The 16,859-nt window shown below is 36.8% G+C and overlaps 1 protein-coding gene across 4 annotated transcripts in view; it reads left to right on the top strand.

The window, feature by feature from the left end:
• Nucleotides 1-16,859, top strand: part of NKAIN2 (sodium/potassium transporting ATPase interacting 2) — a 968,314-nt gene that overhangs the window by 926,028 nt on the left and 25,427 nt on the right. For all 4 annotated transcript variants that reach the window (XM_078054784.1, XM_078054785.1, XM_078054783.1 and 1 more), the window contains one exon: nucleotides 16,324-16,384. In XM_078054784.1, the coding sequence (XP_077910910.1) occupies nucleotides 16,324-16,384 (61 nt within the window). The remainder of the gene's footprint in view (nucleotides 1-16,323; nucleotides 16,385-16,859) is intronic.

Here is a 16,859-nt window from a genome sequence, read left to right as displayed (position 1 = left end):
CAGAAATTTGAAGTGGTCTAACCCAGGAGGATTCCGGAATGTGAGAATGCCCCACCTGCTGTGCCAACTTCAAGACTCTGCTCCTTGGGATGGAGGCTAGCATCTCTGGCAGAGAAAAAAATCAACCTTATCCTTCTGAATCCAGTTGCAGTTTGGTTTTGAGGATTTTCAGTCCTGGAACAATGTGCAGAGATCTCTGTTCACACTAGGTCCATCCTGTGAGAAATGATTAAACCTAATTTGCCTAATTCGTGAAGCCTCCACAAATGTTTTTGTGTAACTATGAACTTCGTATTTCTCCCAAACAGTATATCATGAATTTTCTCTGATAATGCCAGTGCCCTCGGCTTTCTTGCACCCTCTGCTCGATTCTTATCAAAGGCACTAGACTTGAGACTGGCATTATTGAGTTGGGAAAAGAGCAGGAATTCTAGGCTAGAAGAACTGAGAATAGGAAGTGGGTTGTTTCGCCTTTTTCATCTGCCTTTTAATCACTCAGTTCACTTTCTGACAGTGGGAAAAGGAATCACCACCATGAAAAGGTAATAAAAAAAGTGCACCACCATTGCGATTTTGTATTCCACCTGACTCAAGTTGTATGTGATGGTGCGGTGCGCGTGTTCTCCTGCCTTCCCAAACAGTGTAAGCTCCTGAGGGTGGGGCTCTGCATTTTATCTCTATGATAGCCTTGTATTTCACTTTTAATACAGCCAAAATATGTTACTATACATCTCCATTTTTATGACATCTTTCTATTATACTATATTTTCTAAGAGATAAAACTGTGGTTTATAATTTTTTATTTCTCTAGCAATAACTAGAGTATCAAGTTTCAAATTACAGGCACTCTTTATTGACAATTATTTAAGTATTTTTGTGCCAGGTGGTTTTTTTCTCAGTTATTTTACCTTTAGGAAAATTAAAAGTTCCTTTTTTTATATTGGGTGTCTATATTTCATCTTTGTTATAGTTTATTTCATCTTACTCATAGATGTACAATTTAGGTTAAAGGCTTAAGTGTTCCATTAAATGTCAATAATACAGAGAAATAGGTGATATGAGCCTAAAATTTTTACCTCTGCAAAATCAAGTGTAATCAAGGAAATATACTGTCATGTGGGCAAATTTTTTTAATTGCCTAAAAATTTATGAGAGAATGTATTTTCTATACAGGATTTTAATAAATAAATAATGTTAAAGCCCAGAAGGAAAGTTATGCTTTTTGGTACTTATTTATGTTTACTTTCCTAAACAGCTGTATTTCAAGGGAGAAATTTTAGTCCATGAGGTAGATATTCTAAAAATCCACAGTGCCAGGGAGAAGGCAGCCTTGTGGGTCCTGGGCTGAGTTGGCAGCAAAGCCTCATTTGGAACATGGATTCTGGAGCCAGCCAGCCCGGCTTTGAATCCTGGCTGTACTACTAACTAGGAGGTGACCTCAAAGAAGTCATTGAACTTCTCTATACCCTAAATTCCTAATATATAAGGAGGGCATAATAATTATAGCTACCTCATAAAGTGTGAGGAGTAAAAGACTTTACATATGAACAGTGTCTGGCACAGAACGAGTACCATATAAATGTTAATTATTATGATTCACTAAGACTCTCAGATTAAATATGTTCATCAGAGACGATGAACTGCAAAGTCTACCTGCTTTTCAGGAAGCTGTAAATACTGAATATGGTATATGACAGGGACAATAAAGTTGCAAGTAGTTGGGGATCAGCTCCCTGAAGAAAGAGATTTGGAAGGAATCATACGAATTCGAGATGGGGACTTCTGAGATGGAGGGGGATGTCAGGTATAGAAAAAGTATCTCTAAACTGTCTTAATTTTAGAAAATTGATCTGCAGAAGCAGACTGGGCTAATATTAAAAGAATTCAGTCAACCTTCATAAAAGATCATGAAAATCAACAGAATGTACTCTCTTTCTCAGTATTTCTTTCTGTCTTAAAAACCACATTCACACACACACACGCGCGCTCATGCATGCACACACATGCACCCAGCAATGACATTCAGTAATGAGATTTCAATGATTTTGAAGTCATTAAGGTAGAGTGAAGAGATAGATTGTCATCAAGCCTTACTTTTCTGGGAGATACAGCTGATAATGGCAGCATCTTTAAAGACAAGAAAAGAAAAAAGCAGATGCCTTTCCCTCTGTCTGATTTCTGATGCTGTGATCATGAAGAGTGTGCTCCTTTGTATCTTTCCAAATGTAATAAAAAAAAAATAATGGGATAGAACACATATTTTCCTGGAGTGGAGGAAAAACTACAAGTCAGTGTAAATACTAATATGCTGAGTTAAAAGAATGAGAACTTGGTTCTTACAGCATCTAGATCACAATTTTAAAATAATAAATTAAAAAATTAATCCCTGCATGGGGGCCATTCAGCAATCTTTTTTTTTTATATCTTTACAAACTAATCAAATCATTTTCTCTCTTTTATTTTCTCTCCTATTTTTGCTTCTTTAATGAAGTCATCAATGTTGTACTCTCCTTGATAATTTTTGACAAGTGTATAATGAGAAAATGTTAATGGTATAATAATTAGAGGGAGAAAATAAGAACTGATAATCCAGATAGAATTGGCTTGACATAAGTTGAGGAAGTTAAGAGCTCAGAAATATGAATGCAATTTACTAATAAAGAATAAGTATCTTTTAAAAGACTTTTAAATGGAGGGGGCACAATTCTAAACCCCACTTCAATTTTAGAAGCTGTTTTTATAAAAAGTCTAATTCAGCCAATAGTTCTCAACTTCTGCACCCTTAAAGTTAAAAGAGGAGGAAGAAGAAGGAGAAGAGAGGGAGAAGAGGAAGAGGAAGAAGAAGAAGAGAAGAAGAAGAAGAAGAAGAAGAAGAAGAAGAAGAAGAAGAAGTAGAAGAAGAAGGAAGAAGAAGAAGGAAACAGAAACCACTTGAGATGGTCAGTACAGAATGGGGACAAAAAAAGAAATAAAAAGACTGTCTTCCTTCTTAAGGGAATAGTTAATTGAGTCTAAGCCTGATGAACATTTAGAGATGAGGAGACTGTGATTAAAAAATAAGATGTTTCTCCTAGGAGCTCAAAGTATGTTCATAGTCATGATTTCACATTGTTATCTTCACATTGGCCAGTAAACTATATGAAACACATCTTCCTATCACTACTTATTATGAAATCTTTATAGTATAATTATTTAAATGAGTTCACCCAAGAGATAAGATTGGAACTAGCTGGAAATAGGAACTAGTTAATTTTTGAGAGCCTACTAAATGTTGGGCATAGTGCTTATACATTTTCCACTGAAACTCTTCCAATCTATTGGGATCAGTGTATTTGGGGGGATTAAAAGAAAGCCCAAACTCCCATCCCATACACAATGTATTCTGCAATATCACTTGAGGATTGAGGGGGGGCTTTTCTGATGCCCTTAACTGTACTCTTTCAACTTAATTCTCAATTATCTCTTTACATCTCATCTTTGTATGCTGTCACCTTGATTCTTCAGTTCCCCAAAGTGCTATTCATATAAGAATGCATAGCAAGACTTTACTAAAGTTTCGAGTATAATGAGATGTTGGGAAGATAATCACATTGTACAAACATACCAAAAAAATTAAAACTAAAACTAAAATTTGGATTATAACCATCTATATTCTTGAAGAAGCCAGTTTATACTCTCTGCTAATTATTTCCAGAAGCTCAGACCACTTCCAGTCCCCAGGCTCCTACACTGCAATGACCCAGCCATTCCACTAGTAGCATTTCTTTAAGAGAATAATAAAAATATATCTTCACAAAAGTTCAAGTAGAAAATGTTTAAGGGAGCTTTATTTATAGTACCACCAGCAGTAAACGGAAGGTAATTAGTGGCTCACCAATATACTTCTGATATTTGAAGCCCATTCTGGGCTTCTGTTTAGAAACACATATAAACTCTTCAGAGGAGGACTATAAAATCATGATGAGTTGGAACCACTGAAAGAGAGCTGAAATGGTAATTAAATGAGTGGGAGGAAAACTCCAGTTCTCCTGCATACTACAGGTTTCCCATGAGTGGCATTAAGCCCTTCTGTGGTTCATCTGGTAGCTCAGCCAGTTTGTTTCTTGCTGATTTCCAAGATCTGCCAATCCAAAGCTCAGTACTATCCTCTATGTCCAAATTTCCAACTTGGAAAACTAGGTGAACTTAATTTTAGGAATTGTTTTCCTGAATGTGAATTTACTCTGATTCTTAGAATCTTACGTTCCCTTCACTTGAGAATGTTGTCAGTTTTGCCTGTTGGAGAAGTTAACAGTACTGTGTAAGAGTGGAAAATATAGGATTTCAGGTTTGTAGACATAAATTCAAGTCCTCTTATGACTATCTCTTAATCTTGGGACATCAACTAATTTCTGTAGCGTCGGTTTTCTCATTTCTAAATCATGGATGGGGATAAAACTCTTTCCTTGGTTCTGGAAAGAATGGATGGACAATAGCTGTAAAGATGTTAGCCTATACCCAGAATATGGTGAACACTCCAACAACTCTAGCCGTTACCTTGAATATTAATCACTAGCCTTTCCTTTCTTACCTCCCATGATACGAGGGGTTAGTTAGATGATTGGTTGTTCTGAGGTTTAAACATGGAAAAATTAAAAAGCAAAATGCACAAATACACTTACAGTTTTTCTAGTTTATATATTCCCAAATGGTAATAATCCTGTTACTAGTAATTAATGAAATTGTTTCAGTCTGAGGTAGTTGATACCGTGTCTTGTGCCCTCATATTGGCTATGGATTATGTAGAAAGAAGATAATCTAGAATTTCTTTTTTTCTTTTTTTAAAGATTTCTGTTGAAAAGAAGGTAACTCAGATGGAAAGGAAAAAGGGGTCAGTGAAGAACACCAATCATAGCCAAGTTCTGATTCCAAACATATTCAATCCAACTAGATTACACTGCTGCACGTGGATGGGGTTGACGGGCCTTTTAAAAGTAACAGTTTGATTCAGTTTTGTGCCTTTTAAAATTGCTTTGGGGAAAAAAAAACTGGTCTTCAAATTTGTGTCTTCCCCAGTCCATATCTTATTCCCCTTGGGGTTCTTTTTCTGTTACTACCTTCACTCCCATTCATCTTCCCCTGCCTCGTGGTTGCATCAAGTACTTTGCTCTAGAAGCAAGTTCCATTGAATGCTACATAAAATACCTTTTCATAGAGCATAAAGCTTATTCCCACAGATGTCATGGTAAATGGACCAATTGCTCTAAGTTTCCCTTTTAACTATATTTTCAAACCCCAAATAATACATCTAAGTTTACTATAACATTTTGAAGCAACTTTTCTCTCTAGCTAGTATATTCTGGTGTTTTCTTTTTCGTTTTTTCCTTTCTTAGTACAGCAAGAGCTCTGTTCTTGTTGACACCATTTTTCTATAATGTTAACCAATAAATTATTTTTGATAATGGTGAGTTTGTCATTTAGCAATCTCTTCTGACACTCGTTATCTGCCAAAAGAAAAAAAATGCCTTATGAAGATTCCTCAAAGTTAGGTAACATTAACTCTTTATTATATCCCACCATATAGCCAATCAGCCTGGCCAAGGATTTCTCGTATATTATGAGAGTATAGCATTGGTTTCCAAGCCATGGGGATATCCCAGCTGGCCATGCCAAAACACACATAGAGACAGCAAGGAGCTTGAGGTCAGATTTATAGTTTGCCTAATGAGATTTATGATTCTCAGTTATATTTCTTCTTTTTTACGATTTTTTTATTTTTTATTAAAGAGAGAGTGTACAAGCAGGGGGAGCATCAGGCAGAGGGAGAAAGAGAAGCAGGGTCCATGCTAAGCAGGGAGCCTGATGCGGGGCTCGATCCCAGGACCCCGGGATCATGACCTGAGCCGAAGGCAGACGCTTAACCATCTGAGCTACCCAAGCACCCATCTCAGTTATATTTCTTGACTCAGCCCCTGTTTCTGTAAAGAAACACCGAAATGGAAGTTACCTTCTAACTGGAAGATGACAACTGGGTCAATTCCAGAAAGGTCTCTAGTGGGATCTCGTGTAATTCGTATCGTCAGATGAAATTGGAAGGAATGACTTCTACCCAGACAGAAGCCTTGTGCTTACATATATCTGTATTATTCTAAGGATCCTAGATGACCCCAGATTCCCTGAGAAATGTGAACAAGACAGAATCTTAGAAGCCAAAGATGATTTTTGTTGTTGTTGTTCACCATTCCCAAAACATTAAATGGCCCACTGTATTTCATCAGAGTTACTTTAACAAGGAAAAATACAGAATATTTACTACTCAGGCATGGGTGGATGTGTTCATTTTGCCCTTTGACAAATGCTAATTTAACAGCTTATTGGCACAGGAAACATCTGAATGCACTTGTGATTTCCAAATCTTTATTTCTAAACAATGATAATTTACTCATTACTTCATTTTAAAATCTCTAAGGTGAAGTGATCACAGAGGTCATCTGGTCCTCAGTGATGTTCCCAGGAAGCAGTCAACCATCAGCTTGCATGGGGAGTTCTCTGTTGTCATCCTCATCATCACAGAGTTTATTGAGAACTTTCTATGATCTCATCCTATCTCGTTTCTCTGTCTCCCATCACAGTGCGGTTACAATTCCGTTGGGTAGCGCTCTTATTTATGGTACCAGCATTGAACACTGTCAGCATTTTGAGGACAAGACCAGAAGGAAGTGGGGCTATTTGCCTCCCTAGTTCTAGATGAGTAATTTTCTTCAGATAACCTGGGACCACACTACTTGTATAGGCATCCTCCATTAATGACAAATTTTGATCATCACATCATGGTTGTCCTTTGTCAAGAATTTTTAGGGGCGCCTGGGTGGCTCAGTTGGTTAAGCATCTGCCTTCGGCTCAGGTCATGATCCCGGGGTCCTGGGATTGAACCCCGCATCCGGCTCCCTGCTCTGCGGGAAGCCTGCTTCTCCCTCTCTCTCTGCCTGCCGCTCCCCCCTGCTTGTGCTCTCTCTCTCTCTGTCAAATAAATAAAATCTTTTTTTAAAAAAAGAATTTTTAAATATCCTGCAGAACAGGACTTAAGGTGAGATGGCTAAAGCATGCCCACTGGAACTGGCCCTCAATTTTAAACTGATCTCTTTATCATTGCTCTTTTCAGAGTCCAGGTCTTTAATCAGACACGGATTCAGTGTATAGTCTCCATATATATATGTGTGTGTGTATATTTATATATGTATATATATATTCTCATGATGTCATTTATGATTTCTTGAAATATAGTGTTGTAGTATGTGCTGCAGGACCAGGTGCATTATATATTCTACATTTTCCTTCTAATCTAGCCCCTCTAAAAAAGAAAAAAATGTTAACATAGTTTTAGCACCTTTTTGAAAGAGGTTATTTTTGCAACTAGTATTGCAATACAATTCTCCTCTCTTCAGAAGAATCTGAACTCTTATTCCCATCTTCATCACTGGGACAGCTCACTCCCTCCAATGAAATACAGTGAACATTGTTAGCCTTGTCTATCAATGTTGACATACCTAAGTTGAGCTAATTTATTTCTGCATATGTCGTATTTGTATCATTAATTTTGCTTTCAGTTCCGTATTATCTCTGAGCAAAAATTATGCTATTTGAGCCATTTTCTCACAAAGGAATCATGTACTTAATTTCTTCGATTTTTTTTGCTGGACACTAATTGTTTATATTTTACAGAACATTTTAAAACTGTACTTTCTTTCTCAAATGCTACATCATAATAAATCAGGGTCCCTATTATATTATACAATCTTAAGCTTAGTTTTACTTTTGAAATAGTAGGTTGTTGTTGATTAGGTTGCTTTTTGCATTTCCCGATCATTTTCTTTTTTTTAATTCATATATAATTAACATATTATATTGTATTAGTTTTAGGTATGCGACATAATGTCAGTTATTTTCAATGAACAGTTTTGGTTAAGGACTTTCGTTATGGCTCCTACCTCAAAAACTGAAAGCATCTTGAGACAGCTCTATTGCATTAGATAGTATTTCTTTGATCACCTCCCAACTGGCATATGTAGAGAACAGTTGGACTATTGCTCTCAATACAGCTTTTTAAAACTAATTTGATATTTAAACTCTGAAAGAGGTATTAACCATCATGACATTTGAATTTTATTAGTTGTCTTATACCCCACCTGAATATCTTTTGCTCTGCCAACTTTACTAATCCATTTGGACTCACTTGAACTCAGATAACTTTTTGCTAAGTTTGGCCTGAAGAAATTTACCAGACTCCAGAGGCCAGTTTGTAATGGGAATTATTGGTTAAGCCAGCATTGGCATTTGGTCCAGTCCATTTCCCAGCCTTAAGTAGACAATACAAGTTTGCATGTGCGTCTACTTTTATTTAATCTTTTAAAAAGTGTTTAATACAGTCATGCTTGATGATGCGGCACAATACCTAAAGGCTGGTAGTAAGATATGTTTCTGATCCTCTGGAAAGCTTTTCTGACTCAGTAGGCTGTGAACGTTCACAATAGCCCTAAAGGCAATCCTCCATGAGTTATTGTAGGTTGATAACTGCACCTGGATTATCCACAGCAAAGAAAATTTGCAACATGCTTTCTAACAGTCCAGTCAGTGGAATAGTATGGGATAAGAATTGTCTGGTGGACAAGATAGATGATACACCAGCCCACATAAAAAATATTTCATATAAAAGACCTTCATTAATAACCCTGATATAATCGTATTACAATCCTTTGCTGAAGCAATCTCGAATTATGTAAATGGAGTAAGATACAAAAGAGCAAATAAAAGCATTTGCAACTTAAAAGTATATTTTGTGAGAGCATAATATCCTTCTGTTCAAATTCATATTACAAAAAACATGGGCTTATAGCCTCTGAATTATGAACCCAGAACAAAAATAGATGATTTGATATAAATGAAACATAGAACTAATTTATTTGAGAAAGAGATAATTGCAAATAAAAAAGTAGTGTTTGCTACCCCCCATCTCCAACCCCAGGCAAAAAAAAGTGTTAAACAGTGATTCTGTATAGTATCAACATCAAAAACTATTGTAGATTTCTCTGTTGGTCTAAGGGCTCGGAATTGAAATGTGTCTGTACTTAAGAAAACAAATATATCTACCATGTTTACATATATTTGCAAATTTAGAAATCATAATACAAATGTTTTTTACTATAAATAATAGTTGCTTAAAATACAGTATTTTTAAATTAAACTTTTCACCGTGAGGTAATTATAGATCACATGCAATAGTGTGAAATAATGCAGAGAGAGCCTATATACCCTTTACCCAGTTCCCCCCGTGGTAACATCTTGCAAAACTATAGGGTATCACTATGGGGATAGTAATATTGATACAATCAGGGTGCTGAACTTCTATGACCAAAAGGATCCCTCCAGCTGCCTCTTTATGACCGGGTCTACTTGTCCGTGACTCCCACCTAACTCAGCCCTGGCAACCACTAATCTGTTCTCCATTTCTATAATTGTGTCATGTCAAGAATGTTATATAAATGGAATCATACAGTATATAACCTTTTGGATTGGTTTTTTTTTTTCACCCAGCATAACTCTATGGAAATTCATACAGGTTGCTACATATCCTTTTATTGCTGAGGAGTATTCCATGATGCGGACACACCACTATTTAACTATTCACCCACTGAAGGACATCTGGGTTGTGTCCAGTGTTTGCCTTTTATGGATAAAGCTGTTATAAACATTAGTGTACAGTTGTTGATGTGAACAGGTCTTCATCCCTTTGGGGTAAATGGCCAGGAGTGCAATTGCTGAGTTGTATTGTAGTTGTATTTTTAGTTGTTAAAGAAACCCACAAACTGTTTTTTCAGAACAGTGTACATAAATATTTCCCTCTTTCTGCTGTCAGGATTTTTGTCTCTGATTTTTCAAATTTTGACTGTCATGTGTCTTGCTTGGTGTGAATCTCTTTGGGCTTATCCTGTTTGGGCTTCACTCAGTTTCTTGAACATGTAACTTCACATCTTCTGTCAAATTTAGGAAGTTTTTGCCCACTATTCTTTTTAGTACTTTTTCAGTACTGCTCTCTTTTGCTTTTATTTCAGGACTTCAGTGATACAAATGTGAGCTGTTTTATTATAGTCTCAAGGGTCCCTGCAGCTCTGTTCATTTTTTTCAATCTACTTTTTTCTCTCTTGTCCACATCAGATCTATCTTTAAGTTCATGGATTCTTTTCCATTCTGGAGTTGAGTTGTTTTATTATTATTATTTTAGTTATTGCATACTTTTCAGCTCCAAATTTTCAATTTGGTTTTCTTTAGGTCTTCTGTTTCTTTGCTGAGACTATTATTTAAATTTATTTCAGATGCGCTCATAATTGCTTATTGAAACATTTTTATGATAGCTACTTTAAAATATTTGTCAGACAGGTAATTCTAACATCTCTGTCATCCAGCTCCGGGTTATCTTCCACTGATTGTCTTTTTTCATTCAGTTTGAGATCCTCCTTATTAGCATGTTGAGTACTTTTAAATTAAAACATGGACATTTGGGATATTATGTTTTGAGACTCTAGGTCTTTCTTAAACCTCCTGTTTTAGCTGGCTTCTTCTGATACTGCTTTGGCAGGGAAAGGAGGGATGCACACTCATTACTGCCAAGTGGGATAGAAGTCCAGGTTCTCCATTCAGCCTTCTTTGAAACCAAAGTAGGGAAGGGCTTCTCATTAACCTGGGAGACAGCAGAAGCTCCTGCTCCCCACATGGCCTTCACTGATATCTCTATGGCTGGGAGGAATACCACTGCCTTGTTACTGCTCCCAGGTTGCTTTGTCTGACGCCATGGAGGCAGAGGATCGCCTTCATTACTGCTAAGCATTGGTGAAAATCCTGATTCTCCATTGTATCTCCCCAACACCACCTGAGGAGGGTTTTTCAAGGGAGGTATACCTCCTTACTACAGAGTGAGGCTAGAAGTCGAGATTCCCCATGTGGTCTCTACCTGACACTAGGGAGAGGGTCTTCCTCCTTCCTGACAGGAATGCAAGTCCAGCTTTCTGCCTGACATCTCAGACACTCTAGCATGGTGATCGGAGGAGTCTTGGCACTCAACTCTTTGCTGCTGTGGTTGAGGAAAGGGACTACAGATTTTTCTATGGTGTTGACTAAAGAAGAGCTATTATTGTCTTAAAATTTTCTCTTACTAGGCTGTCCCTTTGGCTTTTATTAGGGTTTTTGGATATGTGCGTGTTGACATTTCTGAGTTGTGAGCTTCTTCATCTCCAGGTCTGGTATATATAAAATGAAAGAAAAATAGGGAACTCATTCCCATGTTTTTCCTTGGCTCTTAAGATTCCCAGCCAGTCTACATTTTTTCCACTTTTCAGAATTCCTATGTTTGTTATATATAAAATGTCCTGGTTTTTTCAGTTGTACTTAGTGGGAGGATTAGGGACAACTATGTGTACTCCAACTTCCTGGAAGGAGAAATCCGGAAGATAGTATTTTAAACACTAAGGTTGTTACATTTTCAATTACAACAATTGAATCTTTTTAAATACTTACCAAAAGGCTTTGGTTTCCTCTTATCTATTAGCTTCTAAGTGAGTTTCTGGGACATGCAATCATAATTTGGTTTGTAGATACAAAAAAGAATTTTAATCTGATTAGTTATAGGAGAAAATATCATTTCCTTTCAGCTAGTAATGATATCAAGATGATATGAGTTCCCTATCAGGTGAATTAGAAATGAACAAATCATATTAGATGTATCAAGGTGAAAAGATGAATAAAAAAAAAAAGATTTAAGCTTAGCTCTGCTTTGAATGCCAAAGACTAAAACAACTGGAATATTTCATTTTGTTTTTTTCTTTATATAAAAGTGGATGATTGTATGTTTGCCTAATATAATACCACTGGTATCTTTCATTATTATTCTAGTTATCTTTAAATAAAGAACAAAATAAAATAACTTTATTTTAATTCCATGTACTTGGATCTACTTTGACAACATAGGTCACTGTTCTCTGATTTGTGCACCATTACTCCCTTCCCATTGCCCAAACTCCTCTAAACCAGGCTGCTTGCTCCTCCCTGAGCATAATCCATATCTTCCCAGAGTTTTCCTGAGTTCTGCTTGGAAGACATCCTCTCCTTTTCCCTCATTATTCCCTCTCAAAACCCTCCCATCTCTCAAGCTTTATTTCCAAAATGCCTACCCTACAACCTATCCTGGGGATGGATTGCCAGTTCTTGGGGGACACCATACTTTAATTCAGTCTTAAAGGATGAGTTAGGGTTACTCAGAGGTGCAAGGGTGAGTGGGGATGGCGGGGAGGTATAGGGCATGCACATGCTTTGTTGGCAGAGTGGGTTAATGCATTAAAGAACAGATTGACACCACCTCATATAGGTTGGCAGACTACCAACAGCTTACTATTGGCATCAAGTCCAAGATTAGGAGTAGTGGGAAATGAGGCTAGAAAGGAAGCTAAGGATCACATTAAAAAGGATTTGTACTCCATGAAAATTTTTCTACTTTATCAGTAGAAAATGAGGTGCTTCTTTTTTTTTTTTTTTTAAAGTTAAGCATGCCTTTTTAATCTTTTTGAAGTGCATGGGGTTTTTTTTTAATTTTTTATTTAAATTCAATTTAGTTAACATATACTGTATTATTAGTTTCAGGGGTAGAATTTAGTGATTCATCAGTTGCATATAACATCCAGTGCTCATTTCATCAGGTGCCATCCTTAATACCCATCACCCAGTTACCCCACATCCCCACCTCTCTCCCCTCCAGCAACCCTCAGTTTGTTTCCTATAGTTAAGAGTCTCTTATGATTTGCTTCCCTCTCTGTTTTCATCTTATTTTATTATTTCTTCCCTTCCCCTATGTTCATCTGTTTTGTTTCTTAAATTCCACATATGAGTGAAATCATATGTTGTTTGTCTTTCTCTGACTGACTTATTTTGATTAGCATAATACCCTCTAGTTCCATCCACGTTGTTGCAAATGGCAAGATTTCATTCTTTTTGATGGCTGAGTAATTCTCTCCCTTGTGTGTGTGTGTATATATATATGTATATATATATATATATATATATATATATATATCAAATCTTCTTTATCAAGGAAGATGAGGTGCTTCTTAAGTGTATTGTGTAAAATATGACATAGATTTGCAATCTGATACATACCCAAGGCCCTCCAGTCATAGCCCTAATCTGCCTTCACAGCTTCTATCTCCATTGCTCTGGTATGGGATCCCCAAACTCTCAGATGGAACTATAGGCTCTTTTCTAAACACAACCTACACCTCTCCCACTTGATGAACATACTCCAGAAAAGCAAGATCCATTATCTCTCCCCTACAAAAATGCATATGACGTTCTTCCAAGGGTGGTTGTGGGAAATAATGAGCTAATGCATGAAAATACCCAGTTTACTGTTCGTCACTTAGTATGCATTCAATTTTCTTCCTTCCTCATGACACTTACCTTACTCTACCTCATATTATAATTATATGCATATACCAGCTACAAGATTGCAAATTCCTTGAAGATGGGACTGCATCTAAAACAGTGGCTCTAACTTGGGGGAATTTTGTCCTTTAAGGGACAAGTGGCAATGTCTGCAGACATTTGTGATTGTCTCAGTTGTCAGCTGGATTGATTGTAGGCCATTACTGCTTAAGCATCCTATAATTCACAACAAACCCTACAGAAAGTATTACCCAACCCAAATGTCAATGGTGCCAAGGTTGAGAAACTCTGGCTTAGTTTGTCTTTGCGGCCCACGTAGCAATTATAGGAGTTGCACATTATAAGAAGCAGAGTTGTTACAAATGATTTGAAGCCCCTTTCTGTAGGTAAATTTTATAAATTGCTATGGAGTAAAAATTCAATTATAAATTTATATGGTATAGGAAAAGTGTAAGATAACAGAGGCTTATGAATCTTAATTAATTTGGGAAAAACTAATTTTCAGTTGTATTTAGAGGTGACCAATTTAAAAGCTAAATTTCTCTTAATCAGCAAGCTTTTGTAATGAAATACAGCAGGATTTACTTTTATATCAAAGGAGATCCCCTGATAGTTAAAGAATGCAACCGAATACAATTAAAAGATCACTGGTAAGCAGAATACAGTGACTGGCTGCATTCTGGGAGAGTAGTACACTTAATAATCCAGAATCTAGTGACACTTTAATGAGAAGTTTAAATTTATTGGCCCCGAATCTAAGAATTTATCAATGCTCTCTACCTAGATTTTCATTTAGAAGTAATGAAGTGATGAGTGAAAAGCAAAAGAAAAGTTTGTGACTGGGAAAAGGTTGCTTCATAGATAATTCAAGTAGTAAGTATTTAAAACTGAAAAGAAGAAATAAATTATTGATAAATGGAGAGCATTTAGCCAAGGATGGCAAGGACTTCCTGTGGAGGAAGGAAAGGAGCTCCATAGGCTATACCCAGGGGATTTAAGCAAAGCCACAGCCTCTTTAACTAGCCACAGGCAGATGCAAGTACTAGTGACAGAGTACCCATGGGACTGACTCACTCAATGATTAGAGCATTTTCATGGATCCTGGTGGATAAAAGATTAAAAAGTGTTAGTATTGTCTGTTTTTGCAGTAGCTATGAAAATGTTCAAATAAATATGTCATTTTGTTTAGTCAAATCAAAATCTTAGCTGAAGCCAAGTTTCTAATACCACCCTGTCCTCTAAAAATAAGCCTGTAAAAACAACAATCCTGACGATTCTATCCTATAAGGAAAGAGTTCTTTACCACCACTATTTTACTGCCCATAGCAACATATAATTTAAAGGGAAAAATGCTGATTTGATCATTTTTCTAAGATATGCTTTTTTTTTAAACAAAACTAACTTAATATATTAGTGGTATTCTTATGCAGCTCTCCATTATGTATACTGCTTCAGAAACTACATTCAGGGGTGGAAGGACAGGGGTACACATTCCCTCTCATCCAGGATGTGAAAACAAAAGCCCTTGAAAAATATGTTGCAGGGGTCTTCTTCCTCATCCATTCCTCCTCCAAGCAGGGTCACCACTGTTTTATCCCATGCCAGTTCTCTTTAGAAGTTAGAATCCGCCAGAATGCTTTTCTCCCTCAAATCCAAATTAGGAATTTTCTAAAGTTACTCTTTTAGCTGGACCACTCTTTGTCTCCAGATAATACTATGCTCATTAAATACCTATCAGCATACCCCCTGACTTAAAGTGTTCCACTCACATCTTCCAGAAAGATCACTGTCAGCTAATGAAAACCAACTTCATTAGGCTTCTCACAGCAGCTCCTTCTTGCCCTGTGCCTTAGCTTCCTGCTGGGAGACTGCAGGACTTCCTGATGTTCCCTTCCCCATGCCAAATAGTGTCCCAAATATTGTCGTATATGGACAGTTCTCAGCCAGATCGATGCCTTTCTGAATTGTCATCAAGAATAATCTTCATCACTGTTCCATCCTTTAAGGATTCCCCCAAACAGGAATATTTTGAGGGGAAAAATGCCACTATCAGGAAATTATATGAGTTTTCATACTTTCACCAGCACTCATAATTTCCATAACTAAATATTATACTGATAGGAAGAAATACAAAACCACTCCATCTGAGGGGATAGATATCAAAGAACTTTGCCATGCTCCTTAACAATTTCAGTGAGCAAAGACTTCTCTGACCATAGGGACCTTTTTGAGTATGTTTCAGGAAGGATGATGTGAGCCGTGCAATCCCAAATTCAATGCATCATGATACTCCTTACCTACAGGTATCCACCCCATCGCTTCTCTGTAACATGTCATCCTAATTGTGCTTAGTATGCTCTGGTTCCTGTTACAGGTCTAAATAACGGGTTTTCTTAATTACAAAGTGTCCATGCAACATACCACAAAATCTTATTATTTTTCCCTCAAAACATTTTTCTAATAGTCGGTGAGAGTCCCAATTTTACAATCTAAGGCTCTTGGCTAATGAAAGTAAATTAGAAGTTGATTGGCCCAAGTGCCAATGTTATTCCATTAATAAATGACCGTAATTTTTTTTCCTGCACCTAAAATAACTTGTTTTAGATTGCCTGGCAATTAACAAATCTTACGCATAAACGCAGTTCAGAGAAAAAGGAGCAATGTATTGATTTATAAGGAAGATAAACATCACTTGAATCAAGAATCCACAATGGAGTCAAGATTCAGTACGAGGAACCATCATTTTGGAACACTAAATCTAGCTAGTCATAAACTGCCTGCTTTTGAAAAGCCACTCCCCCAGTGAGGTCCAGTCCTGTTGCCTTTGCTCCTGTCTAAAGCATCTTTGTTTTGTTTCAGCTGGCAGGGTTCATCTACGCCTGTTATGTTGTGAAATGTATAACTGAAGAAGAGGACAGCTGTAAGTATTAAAGCTCTATTCTGTTTCTTTCAAGTTCAAAGCATCTCCTTTACTGCCTCCTACCTAGCCTTCCTACTTCTCAGACAATATCGTCCAACACATCATTGCAACAGGGAATAAGCCTTTTGTATCCATTGGACTAAAGTGTTTTCATAAAAGTATCCAGCATATTGAAAAAATGGAGAAGCACCCATTTTGAAAACATGTTTCTTTCATTTCATTAAAGGTATTTCTTAAAGATGTGTTTCTCTTATAACAATTCTAGTAGAGAATAAAGGGGGGCATTGAGGAGGGAAATGCTTTTTAAGTGTGGTTAATTTGACTGCTTTCTTTTTATAAACCCTTATTAAGTATTGCTACACAACCAGTTTCACCCAGGACTAAAATTCCTAACAATCAACAATTTGGAATAGTTCCTAAAATTTTCAAGAACTGACTTCAGATTAATTCAAGAAATGTGTTTTCAGGAAACCAA

The sequence above is a fragment of the Halichoerus grypus genome, chromosome 9 (genome assembly GCF_964656455.1).
Source record: "Halichoerus grypus chromosome 9, mHalGry1.hap1.1, whole genome shotgun sequence".
Classification (NCBI taxonomy): domain Eukaryota; kingdom Metazoa; phylum Chordata; class Mammalia; order Carnivora; family Phocidae; genus Halichoerus; species Halichoerus grypus.
This window is presented reverse-complemented; position numbering and strand designations above follow the sequence as displayed.